Here is a 25,484-nt window from a genome sequence, read left to right as displayed (position 1 = left end):
TAAAGATTTGTTCTTTGGTGTTTTGGCCCAAAGCAGGTTACAAATTTTTCATGATGACACCCTACATAGCACAGCTCTGATGGTTAAAAAAGGAAAAAAGACAAAAAAAAGGGCATAATTTTTTACCTTTAAGCAAAGAATGAGTACTTTTTGACAACTCAGCTGAACTAGATAACAAGCATCGTTTTCAAGTGTGCAATTAGTTTCCTACGGTTGTGATGCTTTGTTGCAGCAATGACTTTTTTTCAACAGGAGTTAAAACAAGTGGATTGATGAACTGCCTGACACAGTGATATTATGTTGAGTTGTGCAGGGTCAATTCCCAGCATGCAGCAGTCAGGCAGGCTCTGTCGATGCTGGTGGCCCCTGGGTTCTGTCATCCACATCGGCCCCACACTAGTTACATACAAACCCCTTTGGTGGAAGTCTTTTGGGTCCAAAGTCTCTCTGAGACTTATTTGTGTCACCGACAAAGCCCTCGGGACACACACACACACACACACACACACACACACACACACACACACACACACACACACACACACACACACACACACACACACACACACACACCCTCCTCCTGCGTGCTCAGGCCTGCACGATAGCTCGTAAAAAAAAATGTAGTAAAGTACAGTAGACACAAAAAGTCATTTACTATTTGCACTTTACACTAAAAGTACAGCACATTAAAATCACTCTCTTGCATGTCAATGTTTTATATTAATGCGTAACCAGAGTGTGACAAGTCCCAGAAGGTGACTTTTATGACAGATTTCACTATTTGCTAAAATTGTTCAATCTCTGAATCCTGTGATCCTACTCAACAGTCCTGCTATGCATTAACTGCATTCATTTATTTTTTCCAATTTGCTTCAACTTCTACTTTTCACTTCAAAACAACAGTAAGAGGAAAAAGTAGTTGAAAAGCGAAGGCTGGTGGAGGTGCAGGGGAGGTAAAATAGGGAAACACGAAGGCAGCAGCAGCAGCAGCAGCAGCAGCAGCGAGTATGAACCCAGTGGCATAATACTACGTCCTCACACTACATCTGTGTCCTGACACGGCCCCAGCCATCTAACCACATTTTGTCTTGTGGAGCCCAGGGGAGCATAAGGATAGCATATGCCTTTGGCAGGAGTCCACGCCCACATTCCTCAGCTATGTGCTCACAAGCGTTTCTCTTTGCCCCCCCCACCCCCCCTTCCACTTCGCTCTGACACCAAAAACTTGGCCCACATTGCTGTGCACTGTAAAGAAATGCTCCCACTATTTATTTTCCCCCGGACGCTGGGGGAGGTGAAAAACCTACAGAGTGGCACATTTCGAACTCAACCGGCGCCTTTCAAGTGCTTCTCGGTAAACTTCAATGCAGGTGGATTACTTTGCTTTATTATTCTCCCCTCGCACGTAAATCTTTGGTGTGAAATTCAGCTTTGTGGGAACAAATAGTGGGGGGAAGATTTAATAGCAAGGAAGAGAGCTGAATGCTCAAACAAGTATTGACTGCTCCTTTGCAAGACTCACACCAAGTCCCCCTTTTTTTTTTTTTTTTTTTTTTTTTTATAAGATGAGTCCCCTGTGGCTCGTCAAGTTAAAGGTTATCTTTTACTTACGAGTCAAAGTCAAAGACAGTGGGGCCAGAGAGGCGGTGCAGTTTGCTGTCTGGGGTGACTGAGTTCAGTGGTAGGGGGGTGCACAGTGCGGAATGTGGCTGAAAGAAAAAGCCAGGAGGAATCATTATAGGGAAGAAATGAGACGCCAGAACTCGAGAGCACACAAGTAGAAAGGCTTCTTTTTTTTTTTTTTTTTTTTTTTGTTAGGCTTTTTATAAAACAAGCTTCTGCACATGGCTTAAATCTTCTGTTCTGGGATCTTTTATCCTCCTCCTCCTCCGACAATGTGCGCTTTCATTTTCTTTCTTTCTTTTTTTTTTTTTTTTTTTAAGTGTGGAAACTGAATGGCTTTAATCACTCTACCAATCCTTTCATTGTCAAATATTGCTCACGATTTCACCGAACATTTCTTTTAGATGCCCTGTGCTACGTGGTGTCAAATCCTACTAATAACCTTCAGCAGCTTCACGGGCGGATGTGTCGACTGCTTCACCTGGAAATGTCATTTGCCTTATTAGTTCGGCTGAAAATGTCACTTCTTGCCAGACAACCTGCTAATCATCTCTCGACAGGCTGTCGTAGCCAGTGCCAGAATATGTGCACAATATGTGCACATATTCATCCAAATTATCTGCTCAAAAGTGATCACAAAAAAATCTCAATCTTTCCACACAACATGTATTATCACATAACTTGCTGAACTTAAATATTCACATTCAAGTAATGGATTGCACCTGCAGTTTTTGTGCCTTTTGCAGGAAACTTTCTAAAAAATAAACCTATGCGTGACTCACGTGCAAACAGGAACATTTAAATGAGGATTTTTGAGACTTTAGATCTTGTTTGGAGTCGAAGGATGAGCTGGAGTCAGTTATTAAACATGTTGAAGCCTTGCAGGAAATATTTCAGAATCCAGCCCAAAGAATGTACTTAAATAATAATAATAAAGTCACAATTGGATAGTATCACATTACGTGTTGTACATTATTGGCATAAACTCCTCCCTCCTCCCGCTCTACCTGATTACACTCCTGACCTTCCATATTAGTGAAGACACACATTAAAGATCGATGATGTGTGATATTTCGAGCGTCTTTCAGACTCAATCAGGGTCGAAATCACCACTAAAGTAACATTTTGAATGGAAGTATATTAGACTTTATATCTCCAGTGTTTGACACTGAATCTTCTTTGGAGTTTGCATGTTCACTCTGTTTGCTCATGGACTTTCTCCCACAGTATGAATGTGAGTGGCTGAATCACCAGGCAACAGAGTGTAATATCCAGGAGGGATACGCCTCCTTCTACTGAATTGTTTTGATTGTAGGGAGGGATACAACTTATCTTCCCTTCATAGTGATTAACCTTTACAGGACATAATTGAAGGATACTTCACGACTTTGTTAGTTGTTGTAAATGAACCCCACCATTCCGAAAGTTAAAAACTGACGAATATCCTCAGGATTTCCTGTTTTGTGCCTTAAAACAGTCTCAATAGGACACGTTTCTCTAGATTTCTCTAGAGGTTTGCAGAAAACATTACATCGATGCTAAAATGAACCTGCTTGAAGATGGCCATGCTGTCTTTTACATAACGTCTATGTTTATAAAAGGTATTACATGAACGACAGCTGTAGTATTGTTGCCTCCTGTCTTTGTATTTCTTTTCTCTCTCTCTTCCCACCCCCTAACTTCAAACTGTGTTTTAACATAAAGTAGATCAACGCAAGAAATAGGAAGAAATACAGAAATTACAATATATGATTTCTAGTCAAGGGTTAAAGCTACTTCACTTGACAAGCACATCAAACGCTTGTACTTTTGGATTTAAATGGTTGAGTTGTTACCCCAAGTTTATTATGTTGATATCTTTGTGTCTTATACTTCAAAAATAATGTGATCTTTCTCTTGTTGGACCCAAAAGTAACCACTGCATTGAACAAGGTGACAGATTCTACTGAGACTTTGTTGTTTTCAGTCATTTTTCATTTATTGTTGTGCTTCTGGTTTTTGCCCTGTTGTCACCACATATGAAGCAATCTGGAAATAATAAAGTAAAATTAATTTTAAGCACAATAAAGGACTCAAGTATTCTTAACTTTCAGAGCATGAACATACAATGCATGTTAAAATTGCATGTATTGCAGTTCAGTCAGTCTTTTGCAATCTGTATATTGTGAATGTTGATATTTTTATATATCATCTATACAGAATATATCTTGTAGCCCGACCTGAAATAGTTATCATGTTCTCACCTGTTATTATCCTCTGCATTATAGCATTACATTAATTTTCTTCTAAACCAGAAGTTATAAAACTTGGCACTTTAATAACATCTTTACTATTTGCACCCAAATTGCAGCCTGCGTATAAACTACGCTGAGGTTTCGTCATGTGCAGTAATGAGCAATGGAAGCTATTGCGATGGAGAACAAGTAATAATCAACCAGCAGTAAATTTAATAGCGTGGCTTAAATAACCAACACAGATCTCTAATATTATTATGCACGAAATGATGCAAATATTTTTACATTTATCTTTGACTCGGTTGATTTTGCCATTCATCACTTCATGTAGCCTACTAATATGAATGAAAATCAACCAAATGATTTATACCCTACAAGAAATATCAGTTCAAATGTTTATTTTATTACCAATTAGTGTTCATGTGGCATCAAAAACTGTTAAAATGGTCTTAATGACAAGGTAGACACATCATTGTTTCTTTACACAGAAGTACATTTATTTAGGTCTTAATACATTAATATTGAACAAGTTACATATTCTCATTGATTGCAAATCACACAGCATAATTCCAATTTATTCCTGTATATCTGTATAAGGCAAATGTAACAGATCTTTCTTTTAAAATATGTGACGGGAACTCTCCCTCTTGTGACGAGGAGCCCTTGGTTATAAAATGTAAGTAAAAGTGCAATATCTAAATTGGTCCAGAATCTGCATTTTGAGCAGAAATTCTCTGACAAATAAATATTGTGTTTTTGTTTCCATTTTAAAAATGCAATATAATCTTTACAACATTTTTTTTTTTTCCAGTAATTTGCTTTTTTGACGCTATTTTCTAAAAACTTTAGCTGAATACAATAAAAACGACATTGTCAGTTTACAAAAGCTTTAGCGTATCAATCACTGCATCATCTATTTTCTAAATAAACTTCATTTATTTCCCCCATAGAACTATCTGGAACATAGAGTTTCGACAACAACGACACCAGAACATCTCACAGCGCTATGTTACAATAAAATATCTCTGTTAAAAGTTCAAGGAAAAACAAGAAAAATATAACAATAGCAACATAAAATTAAGGAATACAATGCATAGATTCAATCATTTAAAAATGTAGAGATATAATTTACTTAGTACAGCTCTTTAAGTTTTAGAGTGAACCTACATGGATTCATTACAGTTTATCGTGACTTGAGTGACCGGCACAAATATATATATATATATATATACACATATATGTATATATCTGAACACATCACATGATAAAAATGCTAAATATATCATTCTGATTTCAAAGAAAGGCAAATTTTGGCTCTAGTACACTGTGGCATGTTTGGGTGAGAGAAGGCAACACCTGGCAACAAAGCCACACAGCAGCAGCTTCTTTAACGGCGCCTCTGCCTTTTGAAATGTTAAAAATTGACTTCAAATCTTCTAAAGACCTGCTAACTCTGTAGCTTTAATGAAAAATAATAATAATAATAATAAAAAAAATAAAAAAAATCTATGTCAGTGGAGTCAGTTTGTTTGCCGGCCTGGGGTCTGCAGGTTTTTATTGGAACCAAGAAAATGTTAATAAAAGAGCTTCCCCCTGTGGTCTGAGGTGAACGCATTAGCTGTGTTGGTGTACATAATAATCTGCATACTCTGAGGACGCGGGGCCGCCAAACACATGTTGCTTCTGGATAAACTATACAATTAACAACCATTTAAAAAAAAAAAAGGTTTTTTTTTTTTCCCACCATATATCTTTTGTTAAATCTTCAAACTACTTGGTCTTGGAGCTGCTACGCTTGCAGCCATAATCTTTTGTAATAGTTTTGACTGTGCGTAATAAGTCACAGACAGGCTTCAAAGAGTTTGTGGTTAGTACAGCAACTGAAGCGGGAAAAGCATGTTAGAAAAAGCAAATATACAAGCTAAGACAAGATCAGATACTTAACACTTAGTGGCGCATTTTGGGGAAAACTAAATAATGATCATTAGAATTGAAAAGAAAAAAAAAAAAAGTCTAAAATGACGATCGGCGCTATCAAGTCACACGTTACCATTACATCCAATGTTTAAAGAGACGTAATGGTAAGTAGAGGTAGGAGGGGCAGAGTGAAAGCAGTAAAGCGTCAGCGGGCTCTTCTGGACAGAAAAAGGACTCATGTTGGACTACATCTAAAGAAATCGCAAGAGAATACAAAAAGTTTTTGAAGCCAAACAGGTCTCGGGCTGCTCCTCACTCGCCATTTCTTCTGTAAAACCCCTCGACGGGTCTGATTCAGCCTGGGAGAATATCTCCTATCCAAACTGCCTTTGACCTGGTAACATTCACAGCACTGAGGAGCGTCCAGGGGAATCTTAACAGCAATTTACACTCATTTATTTCTTCTCCTGGAGGAAAGTGAATGCAGGAAATTGAAGAGTCCACTATTCTGTTTTCTTTAAGACTGCTTGGATTTGAGTATCTTCTGGACCGTAGACATCTACACTGTAAAAACCTTTGAGCCTGCAGTCAAAGTCTACTTTGTTAGGCACAATAAATAGGCCCCTGTGGTATTAAGGTTCAGAGTGACCAATGACGTCCGAGTGCAGGTTATGCACCAGCATAAATCTATATTAACCACAAATAACTTACGTCTCAAATATATACTAAATCTAGTAAACACCTACTGCAATATTTTAATATACATTCGTAATGTATGTACAAGAAATCAGAAAGTGTCATTATCATTTTACAGCCTGATTGATCTCAGGAATCGGATCCAGTTTTCCTCTGGGAGCTCATTCCTGCTGTCTTGATTTTTGCTTCCATTCTGTAAACACTATTTACAATTATTAAAAATGCACAACGAGACCTGATTTTACAAACTATATGATTACATTATGTACATTCAGTTATGTAAGTCATTATGTAACATCATTCGAGAATCCTTTCTGAGAATTTTCCCGCTTTTTAAAATTTTTTTATTCTCTCACAAACCGGCGGAGGCGGCCCTCCTTCACAACACGACGCCCGCCAGCCGCGATCAGGTGTGATAACTCGAACGTACAAAAAAAAAAAAAAAAAAAAAAAAAAAAGACTTTGTGGAGTTTGTGAACAGATTGTGCTGCAGCTGCTGATGAGATGTAGTTGGCAGTGTCACTTGCAAAAGAAAAAAAACAAAACCAAAAAAGAGACGGCATTAAAGTATCTGTAACCTTTTGTGTGAGTAAACCAGAGAGGGCTGTTTCCATTTGGCTCTTTTGTTAAGGCAAAATGTTTGGCACTTAAGTTTGTACAGACCTTTAATTCTACATTTTAAAAATAATCCTGATTTCTCCTTCCAGGGCTCCAATGGTGATTTGTCCACGTTTATGTCTGAAACAGGAATGTTGACGGCAGATTTTAGTCTCAGATGAGCCAAACAGCGAGTGAGTGAGTGAAATTTATTTATTTTTTTCCTCTATCCCGACACCCAGCTGTGTGTGGTCGTCTTCACCCCGTGGGGGAAACCCTGCTGGGTCACCACCGGCTCAAAGTTGAAGTCCAGCGAGTCTCCGTCCATCAGAGTGTCGTGCAGGACCGTCTCCATGTCAAACTCGAACTTCTCGATGGACATGTCGTCCAGGTCGCTGGGCAGTTTCTCCGGGTGTGACGGGGGAGACAGGCCCGGCCGGCCGTACCCGTTGGTGTTGAGAGGGCAGAAGCCGCCGGGGATGCCCCCGGCGCTGAGGTGGCCCGAGAGGCCGTAGGGCATCTGCATGGGGCTTTTGGTTGGGGGCAGACGCGCGCTGCCGCCGCTGTAGCTCAGAGACATGAGCAGCCGGCCGTTCATGGCGGGGGATGGGGCCGGGGCTTGGCTGTGCACGTTGTGGGGGTGAGTGTGAGAGAGGGCGTGCGGGTGGCCGTTCCTTCCGACCATCAGTTTGGCAGCGTGCTGGGTGCCGCTGTACGGCGGCAACATGCAGCCCTGAGACTGAGACACCACGGAGTCCACCGACGGCATGAGCTCGCCGTGCGGGTCCGTGTCCGACGTCAGCAGCTCCTTCAGGAGCCCCGCGGTGCAGCCGTACTGCCCCATGGCGGACGCGAAGCCGGGCTTGCTCTCCGACAGCGTCTGCAGCGGCATGGACGACAGCGTGTTCATTCCCGCCTGGCCGTACACACACTTGTGGTACTCCTGCTGAGACTGAGAGGCCATGCTGGGGGAGCTGTACGACGGGTATCCGGGGCTCGGCTGCATCATGGGAGACGGGGAGGACTGCGAGGAGCCGGGCGTCGTTGCCCCTCCGCCAACCTGAGAGTTGTTGGGCGAGAGCAAGTTGAGGTTGTCCAGGAGGTTCTCCATCACGTTTTCCGTGCTGTGTCCGAGAGACCCCGTCATCTCGGTGAGACTGGGCAGCGTGGCGGTCATCTTTGCCCCGGGCGGTCCGGGGTAACCCATGTGCACGTCTCCCTCTCCGAGGTCGTCCTCGGGCATGAAGGGCGAGAGGCGGCCGCTCAGGGTGCTGGCGTTGGAGCTGGTCCGGGGCCTGAAGCTGTTCCACGCCTCATAGTCGTCGTTGCTGTGTGAGTTGGGGCTGCCAGGCCACTTGGAGTAGGAGCCGGGGCTGTCTGCGCCTCCGTCAGGGCCACCCTGCAGGGACAGCTGTGGGGAGACAGGAAGACTCTCAGTGTACCGACAAAACCAGACAGACAGTTTAACATGTACTTTAGGCAGAAACCAGTGGAAATTAAGCACAAATCTGAGTGACACTAAGAAAATACCAAAAGACATCTTCCAAAAATGTGTTTTCCATATTCACATTCAGTCATCGCATAACACTTTGATTTAGTGTCATTCAGAAAGCATTCAATCATCCATCTATCAATTCTCCACGCTGCTCCTATCCAAGCTGACCACCCGTCCATCACAGAAGACACAAGCACACAGTCACACACACATTCACTGCAGCAGTTTTAGACACACTACTTAGCTGCAGACAGACGCACTCTCACCAACATACAGAATCCTTCTTAATAAAGACATCAAACATTTTCCAATATCTGCGCTTCACTCCCAAAAACAAAAAGGCCTTATTGTGGATTAGTTTGACAGGAAAATCTACTTTTGACACTTTGGGGCTTTTCTGTCATCTATTGAACCCCTTCCAAGCAGGTCCTGGACCACAGGCTGAGAACCACACTAATAAATTACAAAGCATGTCAAGACTTTAAGTAATTATGATCATTACAGTATGTCTATTAGGCTGTATGGTGGAGAACTGTTGAGCACAGGAGTGTCAAACTGATTTTACTTCAGAGGCCACATGTCATCTTGAGTGGGCCGGACTGGTAAAATAGAGCCAAAATAACTTTTAAATTTAAACTTCAAAGATTTTCTTTGCAGTTTTTACAAACTCATCCTGACAAAATGGCTTTGAGGCTAGTGTGATAGCGGCGGGATAGCTCCTGTTCATGCCGATTTCTCAGCTCGGTCTCGGTCTTGTGTCCGCTACTCTTACGAAATTTGTAAATAAATACCAATTTCCTTGATGCTTTGTTGGGCCGGATTTGACCCGATGTTTGACGCCTTTGGTTTCGCGCTCCGTTTGAGAAATCCAGTTTCTGCGTCTTGTGATTCCTGAGTGGAGTTTGCATGTTCCGCCAGACGTACCTTTTTCTTGGCCGCTCTCCCTCGGCTCTTGGTGAACTTGCTGTTGTTGTCCATGGAGGCGGCCCGGCGTCGCGGGGACTTGCCGCTCTTCCCTCCCTCGGGGTTGAGCATCCACCACGAGCTCTTGCCGGTGCCCTCATTCTGGACACGGATGAAGCGGCTGTGCAGGGAGAGGTTGTGTCTGATGGAGTTCTGCAGGAAGGAGAGGGCGAAGAGGGTAGAGATGAGGATTTGCAGTTGCCCTTTTGCACAAAGCACCCGAGTTCTGCAGTGTCACACAAGTGCAAATCCATCAGTGCAGCTGCTTCTCTTTTAAAAACACCACACACAATAAATCGCTGCGATTTTGCTCCAATTTATACTGAGCAGAGGACTACTTTATTGTACGTGAGGGTTCACGTCTCAAAATAAAAACCTCACATTCCACCTGACTGTGCTCCTCTTTACACCGGCACAGAATCAAAGGGAGGAAACAGACTAATCTTTCCTCCTTACAGACACATTAATGCTGTGCTTCAACGTTGCTTAGTGACACCACCAGTGGAAAAACTAATTTTTTTTGTGCAGGAAGCTAGTGGAGCGTTATAAAAACAGGGCAAACAAAAGATGTTGAGCAAATGTCTGTTATTCAAACCGCAGAAAGTGAGACACCCCATCTATCCCACTTTACTGAAAGTGCAAAGATACCGGGGTATCATTGCTCCTCGACAATTCACAGCCGGCTTGTTTTTCAGCTTGTTATGATTTTGTGTCTACTATTATTATCCCAAAGTGTAGTTTAAATAACCGTCCAGGCTTTAATGTGTAATGATCCTGGTCCAGACGTTACTGTGCATGCGTAAAGCTTGTTGTTTTGGAAGAAATTCTGGAACTCCCGGCACAGACACAGACACACGCACACACGCGCGCACACACACAGCTTAGCATGCATAGTGGCTAACGTCATCAAGCCTGTTCCTGCTGTGACTCACCGCTTCACATCTGGTTCACAGTCTGCCCTCTGTGCTGCCTTCACCTCTGCTTCTCCTTCTCATCTCAACCAGTCTGAACGCTTCAATCTGCTCACAATTTCAGCTTCTGGCATAATTATTCTCAATCTATCAGGAATATTTACTCTGACTTAAAACAACAACAAAAAGTTGTTTGGTCTACGCAACATATTCATTTCTTATTAAGTGGCTTCACACAGTAAAGAGGTTTTGCTGTATTCTACTTTTGCCTGATAGTGGGAGACATATAGACAACAGGTCTTACAATGTATGGTTAAAATTGAGTAACGAGGCATTTGTCTCATCTTTGAGTATGAATTAAATATAGATGAAATACAACTCCATACCATCATTTTCCATAACTTAACTCCACTTAGTAACAAGCTCTTTTAGGCGTGCAGATCAAGCTGAGATAATCCTCATGATCTCACTTTGACATCAATAGTGTTCTTTTCCAAATCTTTAAAAATCCTCTCCAACTATAAAAGACCACAACCATGTCATTCATTCAGAAATAAGAAGTCTGTATCCTATTATGATCCGTAGTAGAGACACTGAAATGCAATACTACCTTTGACACACTTTTTGTGTCTCTCACAAATAAATACATTTTAAAAACTGATGTCTCATTTTGGTTTTCAGAAGTGAAAATGTTTTTGAGCCTCATATCTTAGGCATCGTTTACATGTATTTAAGTGTAAAAGCTTTTTGCCCCTGTTAAGTTTTAACGTAATCAAGTGAAAACAAAGACCTTTCATAGCATTTTGGCTGTCTGTTTACACGACAACGATGTAATATCAATATCAATCTAACTTGGTCGTCTGTCCACACGAATGTTCCTGAACTCGCCATTGTTATTGTTTATAGCGTATTGTTCTCTGCGTGCATGTGTGTGTGTGTGGTTTCATTATAAAAACAAACAACCGCACCCACTAGTGGCCCAAGAGGAAAACTACATGGTTTTCGGTGTTTCTGTGGTTTTCAGAACGTTGCCATGCAAACGCGAAACTTTTTTGACACGAAAACGCAAACACGATGCGTTTTCACTGGAAGTGTTGTGTAAATGTTGCCTTCGTCTGTGTCTGCAGTTTCCAGTGAAACTGGCAAAGCGCTCTTTTACACTTTAACCTAAAGGTAGAAGTTATTGAAGCTCCCATTAGATCGAGCCGTTGAGTAACGGCTGCAACATGATGCAATTGTTTAAAAGACTTAAAAAAAAGACAGGAAAGTGCATTGTGACCTGCACGGCAAAAAATATGATCAATTTGACGTTATAATGGATTTTACCTGCTGCTTTAAGTACAACAGCCTTCCTTTTCACCCATAGTACCATCTTTTGTTATCCTGTCACTCTCTAACACTCACAGTTTGACCCTTTTTTTTTTATCTTTTCCTTGACTCACGTCAGCCTTTCGGGCACATGAGTGCCTGCGTGAACACTGCTCCTTTACAAATGAATGGAATTATCTCTGCATCAAATGACCTGGCTGCCTCAGCCAACAGACCCCGGCTGGTTTGCATGATGTGAGGTAAGTGGACATCGGTAGCTATGACAAAAGCCGAGGAGTAAAGTCTGGTCATGAGCCTCTTTTTCCCATGACTGCTAAGAGTGCGGCTGATTTCAGCTGTGCTGCAATAAAGAATGACTGCAATGTGTGCACAGACGCCGGGATGTCCTGTTACAGCCCTATATCATCCTGATGACAGGAAGGACAAACTCACAGCTAAAGTCTCTACTTCGACTCCCGTTTCCAGTTTGGCCCGTCTCGCAGTTCAAAACACAGGGTGCGATGATAGAGGACGTTTTAAAACCTGTTTGAAAGCACTGATGCAGGAGAGGGAGCGCAAACCGAGGGTTATAAAATCCACTCTGATGGGAAATACCAGAACTCGGCAGAACTCGATGTGCCGTGTGGGGAGTGTGGCTGAGGGCGTCTGGTGGGGCCAATGGAAAAGCCTCGTCTCCCACTGTGTGTGTGTGTGAGAGAGAGAGAGAGATTGTCAGCTCATGTTTTTAGTCGAATGGCAGCATGACCAACAGCAGCTCAGTATGGTTCTGATTTTCTAGCTTGCAACAGGCGATATGGCAGTTTCAAAACACGCCATTGGAGACAAACACAGAGTCATCTGTTCAGAGACACAAACACACACACACGTATGAAAAGTAATCTTTGGGGTACTGAGATTATATTTGAGGAGGATTTATCTCTGGCCGCGGCGCGCAGGAGTCTAAACATTCCAGCTAATCACTGCGTGCAAAGTTCAGTCATAATCACAGCCAACTTGTTAGTATCTCTTAGGAAACAGTGAAGGCAGGATTCCCAGCCAGGCCGCCATCACAATCAACATTCCTCAGCAAGGTTACAAAACCGCCAATTTCTATTATTGTCGCCAGAGGATGGTCCTATCATATGTTGTGTAAAAATACGGCCAGAACACCATCTCATTGCGGAATTATTTTCAACGAATGACGCATACAAATCTGGACAAACAAAATGGGGTTGAGTGAGTAAAGACACTCGTAACAATCAATATGTAAATAACAGGTATGAACATTTCTTTTCTAACATATTCACAAAGGTACAGAGTGACGGCTGCTCCCATGGGATCTGCTTGTTTGATTTGGCACAAGTTTTACTTCGGATGGCCTTCCTGAAACAACCTGAGCAGTTTGACGGTGGCGACCAATCAGCAAACGTCCGGCGACAACCTCGCTTCTCTAATCACTAATCAAAGAAATAAATAAAAACAAAACCCGCAGTGTCCCAGCCTGATATTGTCTCTCTCATGCAGCCACAGATCACTTTCTGCGTTGTGCCCGAGTCCGCCGTGAGGTGCACCGCCTCCGTTCTCTGAGTCAACACAACGCAGCCGCGCTGGCAAAACACCAGGAAGTGACCACATGAAAGAGGCCTGTGACAGGAAACAGAGCTAACTTCCTGTCTCACAGGAAACATGGCGGGTTGGTAAGCAGAGAAAAAGGAGAGGAATGCGGAGCTGCAGAGTCGCGGGCCAAGTGGACACCGCAAAATTCACACCCGCAGATCCCCCACTGCCCGGAGAGTTTATGTTTAGCAGCGGGCTCTGATGTCTGATGCCGCATTATATTCATTAAGTGAAAGTTGACTTTGTTTTGCGACTGGCTGTGTCCTGGCTGTAGGATGTGCGTCCGGGTGATGCGAGTGTGTCAGAGCAGGAGAATGTGTTTGGAGAGTGGGCTGTTTAAGAAATAGAGAGAGAGAGAGGGGCTGTGTGTGACAGAGTGGGATCGGATCGGTGAGGAACACACTGTGCTGCTTTAAACTCCCTCACTGGCAGCACTACTGAAAGGCCACACTGTTTGGTACATCAGACTCTTCTTCTCTTCACTCCTCTCCTCTCTCTCTTTAAAAAAAGAAAAAGAAAACTGTCTTCTTGTATCTTCTCACCTTCTTCTCTCTTCACTTCTACTCCTTTCCTTCCTTCACCTCTCTTCACTTCTCACCTCACATTCCCTCTCGGTTCTCCCCCTGTTCCCTCCTCCTCCTCCTCCTCCTCCACCTGTTTCCACACTTTACCTCTCCTGCTTTCTCTCACGAACTGCAGCCGTGTAACTGCAGAAAGAAAAAGCATTGGCAACAGAGAGCCAGACAGACGCTGGCACACTGACCGAGGTGCTGACGCTGTTCGAGCTGCTCAAATGTCAGATCGTCTAATGAAAAAATCCCCAGAAGAGCGCGACACCACCTACACGCTGTGCTGCTTCCAATCAAGTGAAGACCACAAGTGAAACCTCAGCTGCAAAGCACCTTACAGCAGCAAGTTTAAAGTGCAGTAACTCTTCTGAAAGCGTGCGGCAGGTAGGAGCTCACGCATTTACCAGACACGGAACAGATAAAGGTGAAAATGTGGTTTCCCTGCACTCTTTCCACCGAACTCATTAGATAATCGGTGCTGTACTGGAAAGGCCTTTTCACCTTCCATCACCCAAGCTGCAGGCTTACCAGAGGGTGTGTTCATGAGCTGCTATTTTCTGTGTCATGTCTGCAGCTGTGAGGCGGGAACAACCTATAGAGTATGTGCCCCATTTCTAACCACTTAAATAAGTAGTGCTAAAGCTGCACCTCGGTCACGTCTGGAGGTTTGTGCTGACTATGGCCGAGTCGGAGCAGCGCGGTTCAGACACAAAGCGTGTAAACTTGTTATTAGACGAGCACCAGCTAAGCATGTCTGCCCACGTAACAACAGTGTGAGGCTGAGTACGCAAGTCCAGGTGGTGCAACAAGTGACAGTGAGCTACCACTCACTGAGATCACTGGGTTTGTCTGCAGGTGGACTGTACCTGTGGCTTTCGAGAAGTTTAAATGACCGAACATGTTGAAATGAGTGTATAAACTATATCAACATGCCTGACTAACTTGCTTCATGAAGAGAGAGAAAATATTTCCCAAATCGGGAAATTCTAATAAAATCCAATTATGCAGCTGTTGAAAATCTTTAGAAGTGAAATGACATTGACAAACATACATTAGGTTCATTTGCTGCTTTACACAAATGTTGAAGCTTGATATGTTTCCCCAGAAAGGACAGGCTATTTGGTAACTGGTTACAAGAGCAGAACTTTGATTGATGGAGGAAGACAATAAACGCTCTGTGTGGCTGAAGCACTTCACACAGAAGATTCAACCAGTTTAAATCTTGTAAAAATGTCTAAATAAACAAAAAAGCCTGACCTCTTGTTTCAGGTCAAGGGTGTCAAACATGAGACCAGTTGGCCAGAACCGGCCCACAAGACGCCCCGGTCCAGCCAAGCAAAGAATTATCCTCAAAGCCATGCTGTCCGGTGACTTTGGAAAAACACTCATAATGAAACAGCTACAGGTGTTTATTGTACATTTCAAATTATTATGCACCAAAAGGGATCAAATAAAATTAGTTTTAAGTTGAGATTGAAGTCATTGTCGGTAGTATTTGTTTCGCTTTGTGAAAATATAGACATTTCCATCACATACACTCTGCACCATGACAAAGAAAAGGTTTTAACGTAAATTTTATTATGGCACTATTTTACCAAACCAGCCTACTCAAGATGATATTGGGCTGAACTAAAATGTGTTCAACACCCCTGATTTAGGTTAAGTGGCAACTTAACGCAGATCGGTTACTTACTTGAACTAGATAAAGAAATAGCAAGAGTGATGGAGTCTTTTCAAACTTACAAATGCACAGTTTTGCATCGGTCGCCCAGACAGTTTTTTTTCTCATGAAATAGTTTAAAAACGATAGTTTCCAGAAATTACAGCCTGTTCAGGTCAATTCTCTACAGTTTGCACCAGTATTTGGTATTTGTTTATGTGCTTTGATTTGATTGATTGGAGTATTTATTTCACTCGTCATGACAAAAAAAAACAAAAAAAAAAAACAACTTCTGCTCTGTTTGGGGTAGCGCACACATTCACAGTCAAGTTAGCTCCAAGGCTAATGCTAAATGTGTCACAATACACTGATCAATGACTAGATAAATCAATTGAATTAATCTGACCTATTTAAATGGATAGCGCTCATCATAAATCAAGAGAAAAACTATAAATATGCTGAAATTCCCCCCAAACCGCTTGTTTGTCTTCGTTACTCCACTTGGCGATGTTAAAAAAAGATAGTGATATTTTGAGCCATGCTGCGCAGCCTCAGGCATACAGTTGTTTTTAATCCGTCTCTCAGACATGAATGCAACAACTAAGGCAATACACCCTCACGTCACCACTGTGGCCAAGCAATCTGAACAGACTGTGATGACTTTGTGTGTTTACAGTTTGATAGGTTATCATCAGCACCAATATTGAACTGACCAGCGATAATCACTGACCTATTTACCAAAGTCAATAAAGCAAAGATCATAAAAAGGAACTGGAAATAAAAAGGCACAGCACAGGAAATGTAAAGCCACGGGCTTTCTTTATTATTTACACCAACCGCTTAAACAGTCTGAAGAAAAGGAAATGATTGTTATTAATGTTGCGTAGCAGCAAGCAGTGTGGCACAGCGCCTCAGGTGTGACTGGTCAGGAAAGCATAAACATGTCACTGTTAGTGGGGATATTAAAAGATCTCTATTCAACCACAATTTCTGTTTTCAAAAAAAGTCTGGGAATAAAAATGGAATCTGACCCTAGGATATGGTTCGAGCCAGAAATAGGTCGTTTCTGCCCTTTATTCCACCCTCTTCGCACCTCAAGTCATCCCTGCCTTGTTCCTTCACCTCGCTCCTTTCAGGACTTGGTGCACGTACAATACCGGCCACACACTGGTGTCACAGCAAAAAAAAGGGTCCCTTTCTCACCCGTTGACGTCAACTCCCAATGAATCAATTTGGCCAAAAGAGGGGGAGAGATGAGGACTGGACACAGAGCACTCAGTGTGCAGCTCCTCAAATTCACTTTAGCCCAAGTAGCAGTGTATGACTTCCAGGAAAACGACCTCCTCAGAATGGTCATTGTCAGATGCTGAGTTATACGGCCGTCATAAAGTGCAGATGGGGAGGCAGAAAACGCAGGTCATGCAGAAGCAAATCTGTCTGCAAATGTATTTACTGACGGCCTCTTGGCAGGATTGCTTTTTCACAATCCTCTGCAGGCGATCTCAGCGCCGCCAACACACAAGGAGCCGAAGGTTGGAACTTGGAAGGCGATTAGTTGAGCTGCAGATTGTCTCGCAGGCACGTCAGACTAATGATAAATACTGTCTGTTGTCGAGTGAGAATCAGCAAAACCAGACACTTTCTGATCTTTCATCAGCTGATGATAGAGCGGGTCGAGCGGCCAGCGAGCGAGGTGAGTGGCAGAGCGGCTATTAGCGAACTTCCTGCTGCACCGCATCCGCACAGGAAGAGCTGGCCAGTCCTGATACTGATCCCACCGATGCCTCCAGTTTCTATGCAAAGCGAGACGCTGGTTGGGTGCTAAGCGAGCAGACTAGACGGTGAAAACAGTCGAGTTCAAGAGCCACAACTTCCTAATCAAAACTCTGAAGTCTGACGGGGCAAAACAAAAGGAAAAAGGAAGGAGTGGGGCCTCGTCCAGGTAGGCTGCTCCAGCAGGGCTACAATGGTGGATAAAGCCCTGACTGTATATCTGCCGCTACATTTGCACCGGTTATGAGAACCAATCAACCGACTTGAAAGAGGAAAACACCCCAAACATCTACCCTTCTCTCCAATTTATCTGACCACGTCTCCAAACGAAGCGAAGAGTGAGGATTTTAAACCTGAAACTGTAAAATCAACAACTTAAACTTAAAAAAGTTTTTTTTTCTGTGGTCACCAACAAAGTACCTGAGGAAGTAAATAAGAGTTCTGCTAGAGTTTGTTTCACACAATGATTTCAGCAGAAAAATTAAAACTTCTCTGTGGAAACAGGAGAAAATACAACTTTTCTGAAATGCTGCTCCAGCGCATGCACACCCTGCCCGAAGCAAATAGTTCTTCCGCACATGCATGAGTAAATGGACAAAAACAACAATGATGGGATGACTCTCACATGGAGCTGAAATGTAATTTGTTCCATCCTGTACATATATTTAACAATGTCTCTCCAATGATTCAGGGCGGAGGGAGAGCCAGGGTCCTGTGATTTCCTTCTTACCTGCCAACATGAGGATCCTTCATAAATATTTATCGCCACTGTTTAATTCTGTCGATGTGTTCCTCAAGCACACAGAAAGGCAGCTCAGTCTGTCGGTTATATGAGGGTAATATGAAGGGAAAATTCCAGAAGTGACTTCTGAAGATTAAAGATATAGACTCACTGAATTCCCTTCTGAAGATAGTTTTGATTTGGGTGCAGATAAAGAAAAATCTGGTCGTCCTACCTGTTTGATAGCATCATTGTGCCTGTCAGTCATGGCAGTGCAGATATATTATGCTACAAACTTTTAGGGGCACCCTTAAAAGTCTAGACGGAGAGATCCCATCACGACAGCCAACATCTCTTCAGTGGCGGCATTTAGCTTTTATGATCGATTTCAAAAGATTTTTGCTTGAAGCATTCCATGGCCACATACCTGTCTGCCTGAATATGTTCCAAACTGCACTCTCAGGTCATCTGGAGACATTGCTCAACATCTTAAATATGAAGCATATAAAAATGTGCTGAATCAGCATTTTTTATTTATTTTTTTTGCTTCTGTGGCTTGGACCAAACTGCAGGATCAGAATTGTGAAACGTATACTCTGCACCACGACAAAGAAAATCTTTAAAGTTGAAATTTAAAGGTTGTCATGGTTGTCATATTTTACCAGTCCAGCCCATTCAAGATGAAATTGGGCTGTAATTGCCCCCCTAACCTAAAATGTGACTCTCAGAAAATTTATAAAAATACCATATAGTCCGCACACTTGAGGTAAGCCCAAACACATCCGACTCAGAAATGTAGATGTTATATTAGATAGAATCAACAGCTGCTGTAGCTGCCCTCAGACTAATTTACAATCATTTACCCTGAGACACTGGAGTTCTAAAAAAAAGAAGCTCCATCACATCATTGACCTGTGAAGATATACTTCAGTTTTGTGAAGGTAAAGCCGTCAGGATCTTGTTGGAATATGGTGATATGCATGCTTAATTCGACTGTCTTCTGACAAACTATTCACCAGGAACCTCCCTCATAATATTACTACTATATCAAAGCCAGTAAATAAGCTTCTAAAGGTCCTTTTGCTTCAAAAGGTTTTAACTTTTGAATCAGTTATTTGTCCATTTTAGTACTTTTAGTACAGCCAACCTCCTGTATTTTTGGCAGCATTGATGACAGACTAAATCAATGACTCACATTACATTAGCTTTTTTTTATTTGTGAACATACGTTGTTTACGATGGCTGCTTTTATGTCCCATCAGCGACTGGAGCTCCGTGTTTACATGCGGCGCTCTCTCTCTGTCTCGGTCTCTCGTGCTTGTTGAGTTCCTGACTCAGACTTGAGCAGCGTGCAGCTCATGTCTACAGACAGGGACCGGGTTGTGCTGGCTCAGCTTACCATGCTGAAATATATGCATGTGTTGCTGTGCGCAACACAATGTGCGTCTGTAAAATGCACAGAGCTGTGCCTGTGGAGCGGGGGGATATTTTTTGCCTCTGATCAGCACAGCCGCTGGGCTGGGCCGCCGCCTGCCCCACTCGGATAAAGATGCAGTGTGTGGACCACTGCTGGGTGCCTGTGTGGCGGCCGGCATCCAAACGCCCGAGCCACTGCTGGATGGACAGGAGGTGTTTCAGCTGGTATATTTATAGGGTTGTCACCTCCAGCTCAAACAGGCAAACACGGGGATATCCCTGAGCGGTTCTATGCATAGACGATGAGTCCACTAAGAAATCCTCTTGCAGACTCAAAGAAAAAAGTTTCTCTTCTTGACATGCATGATTTTGGTCTTACTTAGTCATATAGATAACTATGATTTTAATCATCTACACACATACACACACAAAAAGTTATTTACCTGTAAAATCTCAAGAATCCAGAGAAAATCTGACAAAAATCCCCCAAAATGTCACCAAAATACAGAATATAACTCGAAGGAGTTCAAAAGAGGACACTGCCCGTCAGTACTGCTTCCAAATGAGGCTTTCATGATGATATTGTATCCCCAGCATGAAGTCCCTGATCATCATAATGTGGCTTCAAAAGAAAAAAATAAATACTTAATAGCTTTCAGGTCCTTTGTGGAGCTAATTTGATTTGTTTTAGTAATTACTCCCCACGTCTCTGGATTAGGGCGGAACCTTGGATGCAGTGGATGGAAACCTGCTACAGCAACAATTTCAAGGGAAAGCGCCAACATTTTGTTGGGTTTCGTGGGTCCGTTTACATGACAACGGCGCTCAGAGCCACTGAAAACGAAACGTCATGGAAACGGCTCCCAAGGTGGAACTTTTGAAAACACTCGGGCTCCATCGCCACACAGACTGGCAAAGACGAGGCGTTCTGAATAAGCTCAGGCTCCGTGTAGACGGCGATAAGGCTTCTTCTGAGCATGTGCACCTCGGCGACAGTAAGTAGCTCTATTGCACGTGCGGGTAGATTGACAATAACAACAAGGGTGTCATGACTACCAGTTCATATTCTCCTGAAACGTGGTAGTTTTATAGTTGAGAGTCACCTGTAAAAGCAATCCAACTTGGTCGGTCTGTCCAAACGAATGTCCGTTTACTCTGCCATTCTTAATGTTTATAGCGTTTCGTTCTCTGCTCTCGTGTCTGTGATTTCATTACAAAAACTAAAGCACCCACGAGAGTCCCAACATGAAAACCCCATCGTTTCCATGTAAATGAACATCGTAAGCGGGGCCTTAGTGAACGAGGATATAAAAAGTGAACAAATAACTGAGTGGACGTTCTTTGTTTTCTTACATTTCATTCACCACTTTCCTCATCCCGGTGCAAACTTAGACCCACTGAAAAAGGCTGTAATGCACTTACCTGTTTTCCAGTTTGTAAAATTAGCCTGAAGTAGCACATAAACGATAAACACCATCATCGGCAGCAAAACAATTCTGCTTTTCTCTCAAAGGTTTTCTATAAAGCAGAAAAAGGAACAACATATGAGCAGAGCCGAGTGACTGTATTTGTGGCTCGACGTTTCACCCCCGTCTCATTAAAGATATCCTCATGTGGCCTGAAACGCAAACGGAAACTTGTTTAACATTAAATCATCGCTCTGTTCCCTTATAATCAGCGGTTTTCCTTTAAACGTTGCGCATGTACTTGTTTTTCAACCTTGACAATATGAGAGTGAAGAGTACAGACATTCACTATATGTGTAAGCGTGTAGCGCTACGATAAATCAAAGTCACATGAGGACAGCGCTGTTAAACTGTGGTCATGAAGACGTCCTCAAATGTTCTGGAAAGTTGTTTTCTTTCTTTTTTTTTTCTGGGCATAAAAATGTGAAATAAATACATTACTCTTGTACATTAGTTGTACATACATATTAAGTTAACATGCAGCAGGTTATACGTCATGAGTAAGCAAATTCATTCCTTTATTGTTCAAATTCAAGGTGTGCTGGACAGTTGGAAACTGAGGACTTGGAGCATTAACACCACCTCATTACCAAGAGAACTTTAAAATATATACATAAGAAAGAAAAATCACACGTCTAATAAATATCCAAAACAGTTAACGTTAATTTCTTTGTGCTTTGAAATTTGCCCTACCAAATAACAGTGCTCTTTCACCTGCCTCCAACTTACACCACTGCTTATTAACCGCACAGTTTTTGTGAGTAAATCGCAATAAATCAAATTGCTTTTTTTTCATATTTGAAATTGGATAATCAGCTCACTCAGTCTTTTGTATGTATGTTATGTATCACAGTAACAATACATTTGCGACATATTGGGCAGCCTTAACATCAAACGGTATACCCAACACGAATAACAAACTGAATTTTGTACATTAAGTTTGCCTGTAGAGTGTAATTGGTAGTTTTTCCAAACAGTGAAAGCATCAATTTTCAAGCTGATATCAATGATGAAAAGTGAAATAATGTGCAGTGCTAAACAAAACTCTCACTGTTTTCTGTGTTTCAGTCTAAACAGTGCAGTTTATCTGGCTGCATTAGGGGATTTCAAATGTTTATAGAGGTGTACAGCACTAAATCACTTCCAAGCTCTGAGAGGAGGAAGAGGAAGAATGAAAGGTTAGAAGAAAAAAAACGAGGAAGAAGTCACCCAACCGGGTGTCACGCTTGGTGTCGCTTCCTCTCGTGAAGAGTTCACACGGCACGCTGCTGCATACCTTCAGCTGCTTTCAAAATGCTCACTTCCTGTCAGGCTCAGGCTGAAATATGCCTCGCTGAACTGCTGGGAGTCGTGATAAGTTTCAGAAATGCAGTGACTTAGGCAGCGAAGGCATCCAAATGTGTATGAAAACACAATGGTAACATGTTTCTTTCATTATTATTGTTCTATATTAATCATTTTCCCTCATGTTGTTTTTGTTTCACAAAGCTGGTGGGTTTTCCAGAGTCAGGGGAAGGAATTACTCAACTACAAAAGATAAAATCATAATAATCCTCAGCATTTACAGTTGAGTCACCCGGAATAACAATCCAACTTGGTCGTCTGTACACGCAAATGTCCATGTAATCACCATTGTTAATGTTTATAGTGCATCGTTCTCCGAGTGCATGTGTGTGTGGTTTCATTACAACAACAAACAGCAGCACCCACTAGTGGTCCACCATGAAAACTACACGGTTTTCAAAATGTTGCTGCATAAATGTAAAACTTTTCCGAGATGAAAAACACAAAAAAGATGCCTCGTCACTTGAAAGGTTGTTACGTAACTTACTTAAGCCATTAACTCATCCTGGAGCAAAGGTCATCAAGGATTTCTTCTTCATCCTCTTTTCCACTTGCCCTCAGGGATTCCATTCTAGAGCTTGTCTGATATTTCCTTAAGGTGTGTCCAAACCATCTCATCTGATTTGGATGTGAATGGATCCCGACCTGCTTGTTTCCAAAGATCTTCAATTTGTTTCTCTGTCCCTCCAAGGTATCTTCAAAATTATTCTCGGACGGTTGTTGACAAATGTTTGCATCTGGTTGTTTGATGACTTTGTGTTCCTCCATGTCTCTGAACAATACGACATGATGCTTTTCACACTGGCGTTGAAGATGCTGAACTTTATTTTGCGGGAGATGACACGTGATTTCCATACTTTCTTCAGCAAGTTAAAAAGCACTCGTGCTTCGTCGATTCTGACTTCAATGTCTACGTCAGCTCCTCCATTCACACTAACTGTGTTTCCTAGGTACACAATTGATGGCATTTCTTCTAGATCCCTATCATTGATCATAATTGGCCTATTTGATACACAGTTAATCTTCAGGATCTCGGTTTTATCGACATTCAGCTTTAGTCCAGTTTTGGTAGAAGTTTCCCTCATCCTTGTGGTTTTGTCTTGCATTTGTTTTTTTTGAGTAAACGTGGCCTAAAATGATGACCCAGGTCAGCTGTGATCTTCACTGGTGGTGAAAAATAAGTTTTGTTTTGGTTTTTCAACTGGCAACATGATATGGTTTACATGGAAATTGGTCATAACAGAATAACAAACAAAAGTGCAAAAAGATTCAACAGCTATTTTAATTTAAATACATTGTCATGTGTCTGATTCTCTATGCAATCTAACAACTACTCACAATAATGGAAAAAAACCTTAAAAGCTGTGGTATTAAACCCAAAATTACCAGATGTGCACCGAGTGAAGGGCTCAAAACTGTAATAAACTCCACTTCACCTTTTATAAATAGTGAAACAATTCTTCCATATCAAGACTCAACAATGACGCCGTGTCTGGAAGGCCGTACTGTAGGAGGATACATTATTTCCCTGATGTTATCTTTACTGTCAATGACTTCAACCGGAGTATGAATGAATCATTGAGAAAAAAAAAACGAGCACACACAGGCTTACACATCAAATCAGATCAACTGGCACTGCTGCAAGAATCCAAAACAAAACAATGACAGAGGAAGAAGTAGATTCCACCTGCATTGCCCCAACAAGGTGATGTTTATGTCAAGCAGGGAGAAAAACATAAAGAAAACTTTTCTTTTTTTTTTTTTCTCGAGATCAGATGTCGGTTATCATGTAACAAGTGAAACCTAAGTAACCTCTTCCCGCCCATCTGCAAAATGTTTCTGGCTGTACAACACAAACAATAGTGCAGCGATGTTGCAACACCAACGTGAACCTGAAGCCAACACTCCTGAGGGCGGTTGGCCGCTGCTCTTACGCACTTTGGCTGTGGCGGCGGGAACCCTGCCGTCAGAAGCACAGTCATAGCGACACTCCTTATTAAAACGTAGATTTTAGTTTCCACCCATGCCAGCCGACCGGCTTCGGGGCCCCGGTGAGCATTCATGTATGTATGATAGAGGGCCTGAATGAGTGTGTGATGGTGTGATAATGCCGGGCGAGTCTGACAGGCACCGTGCATAATCGCTTTAGGGCAGGAATTGCACAACAATGTGGGTCTGGGTAATGCCTGTGGTTTGGGGCCCTCAGCGGTGAGCCATCCCATAAAAGTGTTCCCTCTGCTCACTCCTTGTGTATCAGCAGCCCGTTCACTCACACACACACACACACACACACACACACACACACACACACACACACACACACACACACACACACACACACACACACACACACACACACACACACAAGTGATGAGAAGCTGATGGGGCACCACATTTGTCTTCTGTGTGAAGAAACGAGGAAGGCTTTCACTTCTCATTTTAAATCCATGCGACTCGTCCCGATTCTCACACTATAAAACATCTCTGAGGTCCTGAGGTCTTCCAGTCCCCCAGCCCCCAGCCCACCCCCCCCCCACCCCCCAATCACCACCACCACCACCACCACCATCACATACCCCAGCTGGAGATTTTTCACCCAAATTTTCTGCCTGATGAGAAGTTGTGATAGCACACAGAGCAACAGTGCAGTCTGTGAGACAAACTGCCATGCCCGGGCAAAACCCTCTGCCAAAACAAACAGTCACGTGCTCTCGTCGCACTACTACCAAACCCTCAGGGAGAAAAACAAAACACTCTGATTCATCCTAAATGACTGTTTACCTGACAAAAGAGCTGGACGTCAACTCTGTACTTTCCAACTTTAGCATAAAGCAGCCTGCGTGGGCCGCGCTCTTTTATTGAATGGGGCTACGATTCGTGGCGGCATCTCTTTGTCTGTAACGTACAGTCGGCGTGCAGATGATGTCTGAGAGATCTCCTCCGGCAGAGAGCCAGGGAAAGGAAAGAAAGAAAAACAGAAAGCTGGCAGCAGCGCTCCAAGGCTGCGCCATGCCAGCAGCTCAGGTGGGTGGAAACACCCCCGGCGCAGATTGGACATCATTTGAGTTTGGAAAATGAAAGAGGCCCTTTATGGGATTTTCCGATGTGATTTACAGTCAAATCAATGATCATCAGGTGTGAATGTACCATGTGCAGCTCTCTAACATTTATTAT

General features: G+C 42.7%; 1 protein-coding gene across 1 annotated transcript in view; it reads right to left on the bottom strand.

Annotated features, from left to right (window-relative positions):
• Window positions 1–4,339: 4,339 nt before the first annotated feature.
• The window catches only part of foxo1a (forkhead box O1 a), a 29,719-nt gene continuing 8,574 nt past the window's right edge, over window positions 4,340–25,484 (bottom strand). The window contains exons 2-3 of the mRNA XM_080459940.1: window positions 9,487–9,678; window positions 4,340–8,478 (exon numbers count right to left, since the gene is read on the bottom strand). Of these exons, the coding sequence (XP_080316066.1) occupies window positions 7,294–8,478; window positions 9,487–9,678 (1,377 nt within the window). The 3' untranslated portion in view covers window positions 4,340–7,293. The remainder of the gene's footprint in view (window positions 8,479–9,486; window positions 9,679–25,484) is intronic.

This window comes from Lipophrys pholis, assembly GCF_963383615.2.
Source record: "Lipophrys pholis genome assembly, chromosome: 3".
Taxonomy (NCBI): domain Eukaryota; kingdom Metazoa; phylum Chordata; class Actinopteri; order Blenniiformes; family Blenniidae; genus Lipophrys; species Lipophrys pholis.
Note: the sequence above shows the minus strand (reverse complement) of the source record. Positions and strands in the feature narration are given on the sequence as shown.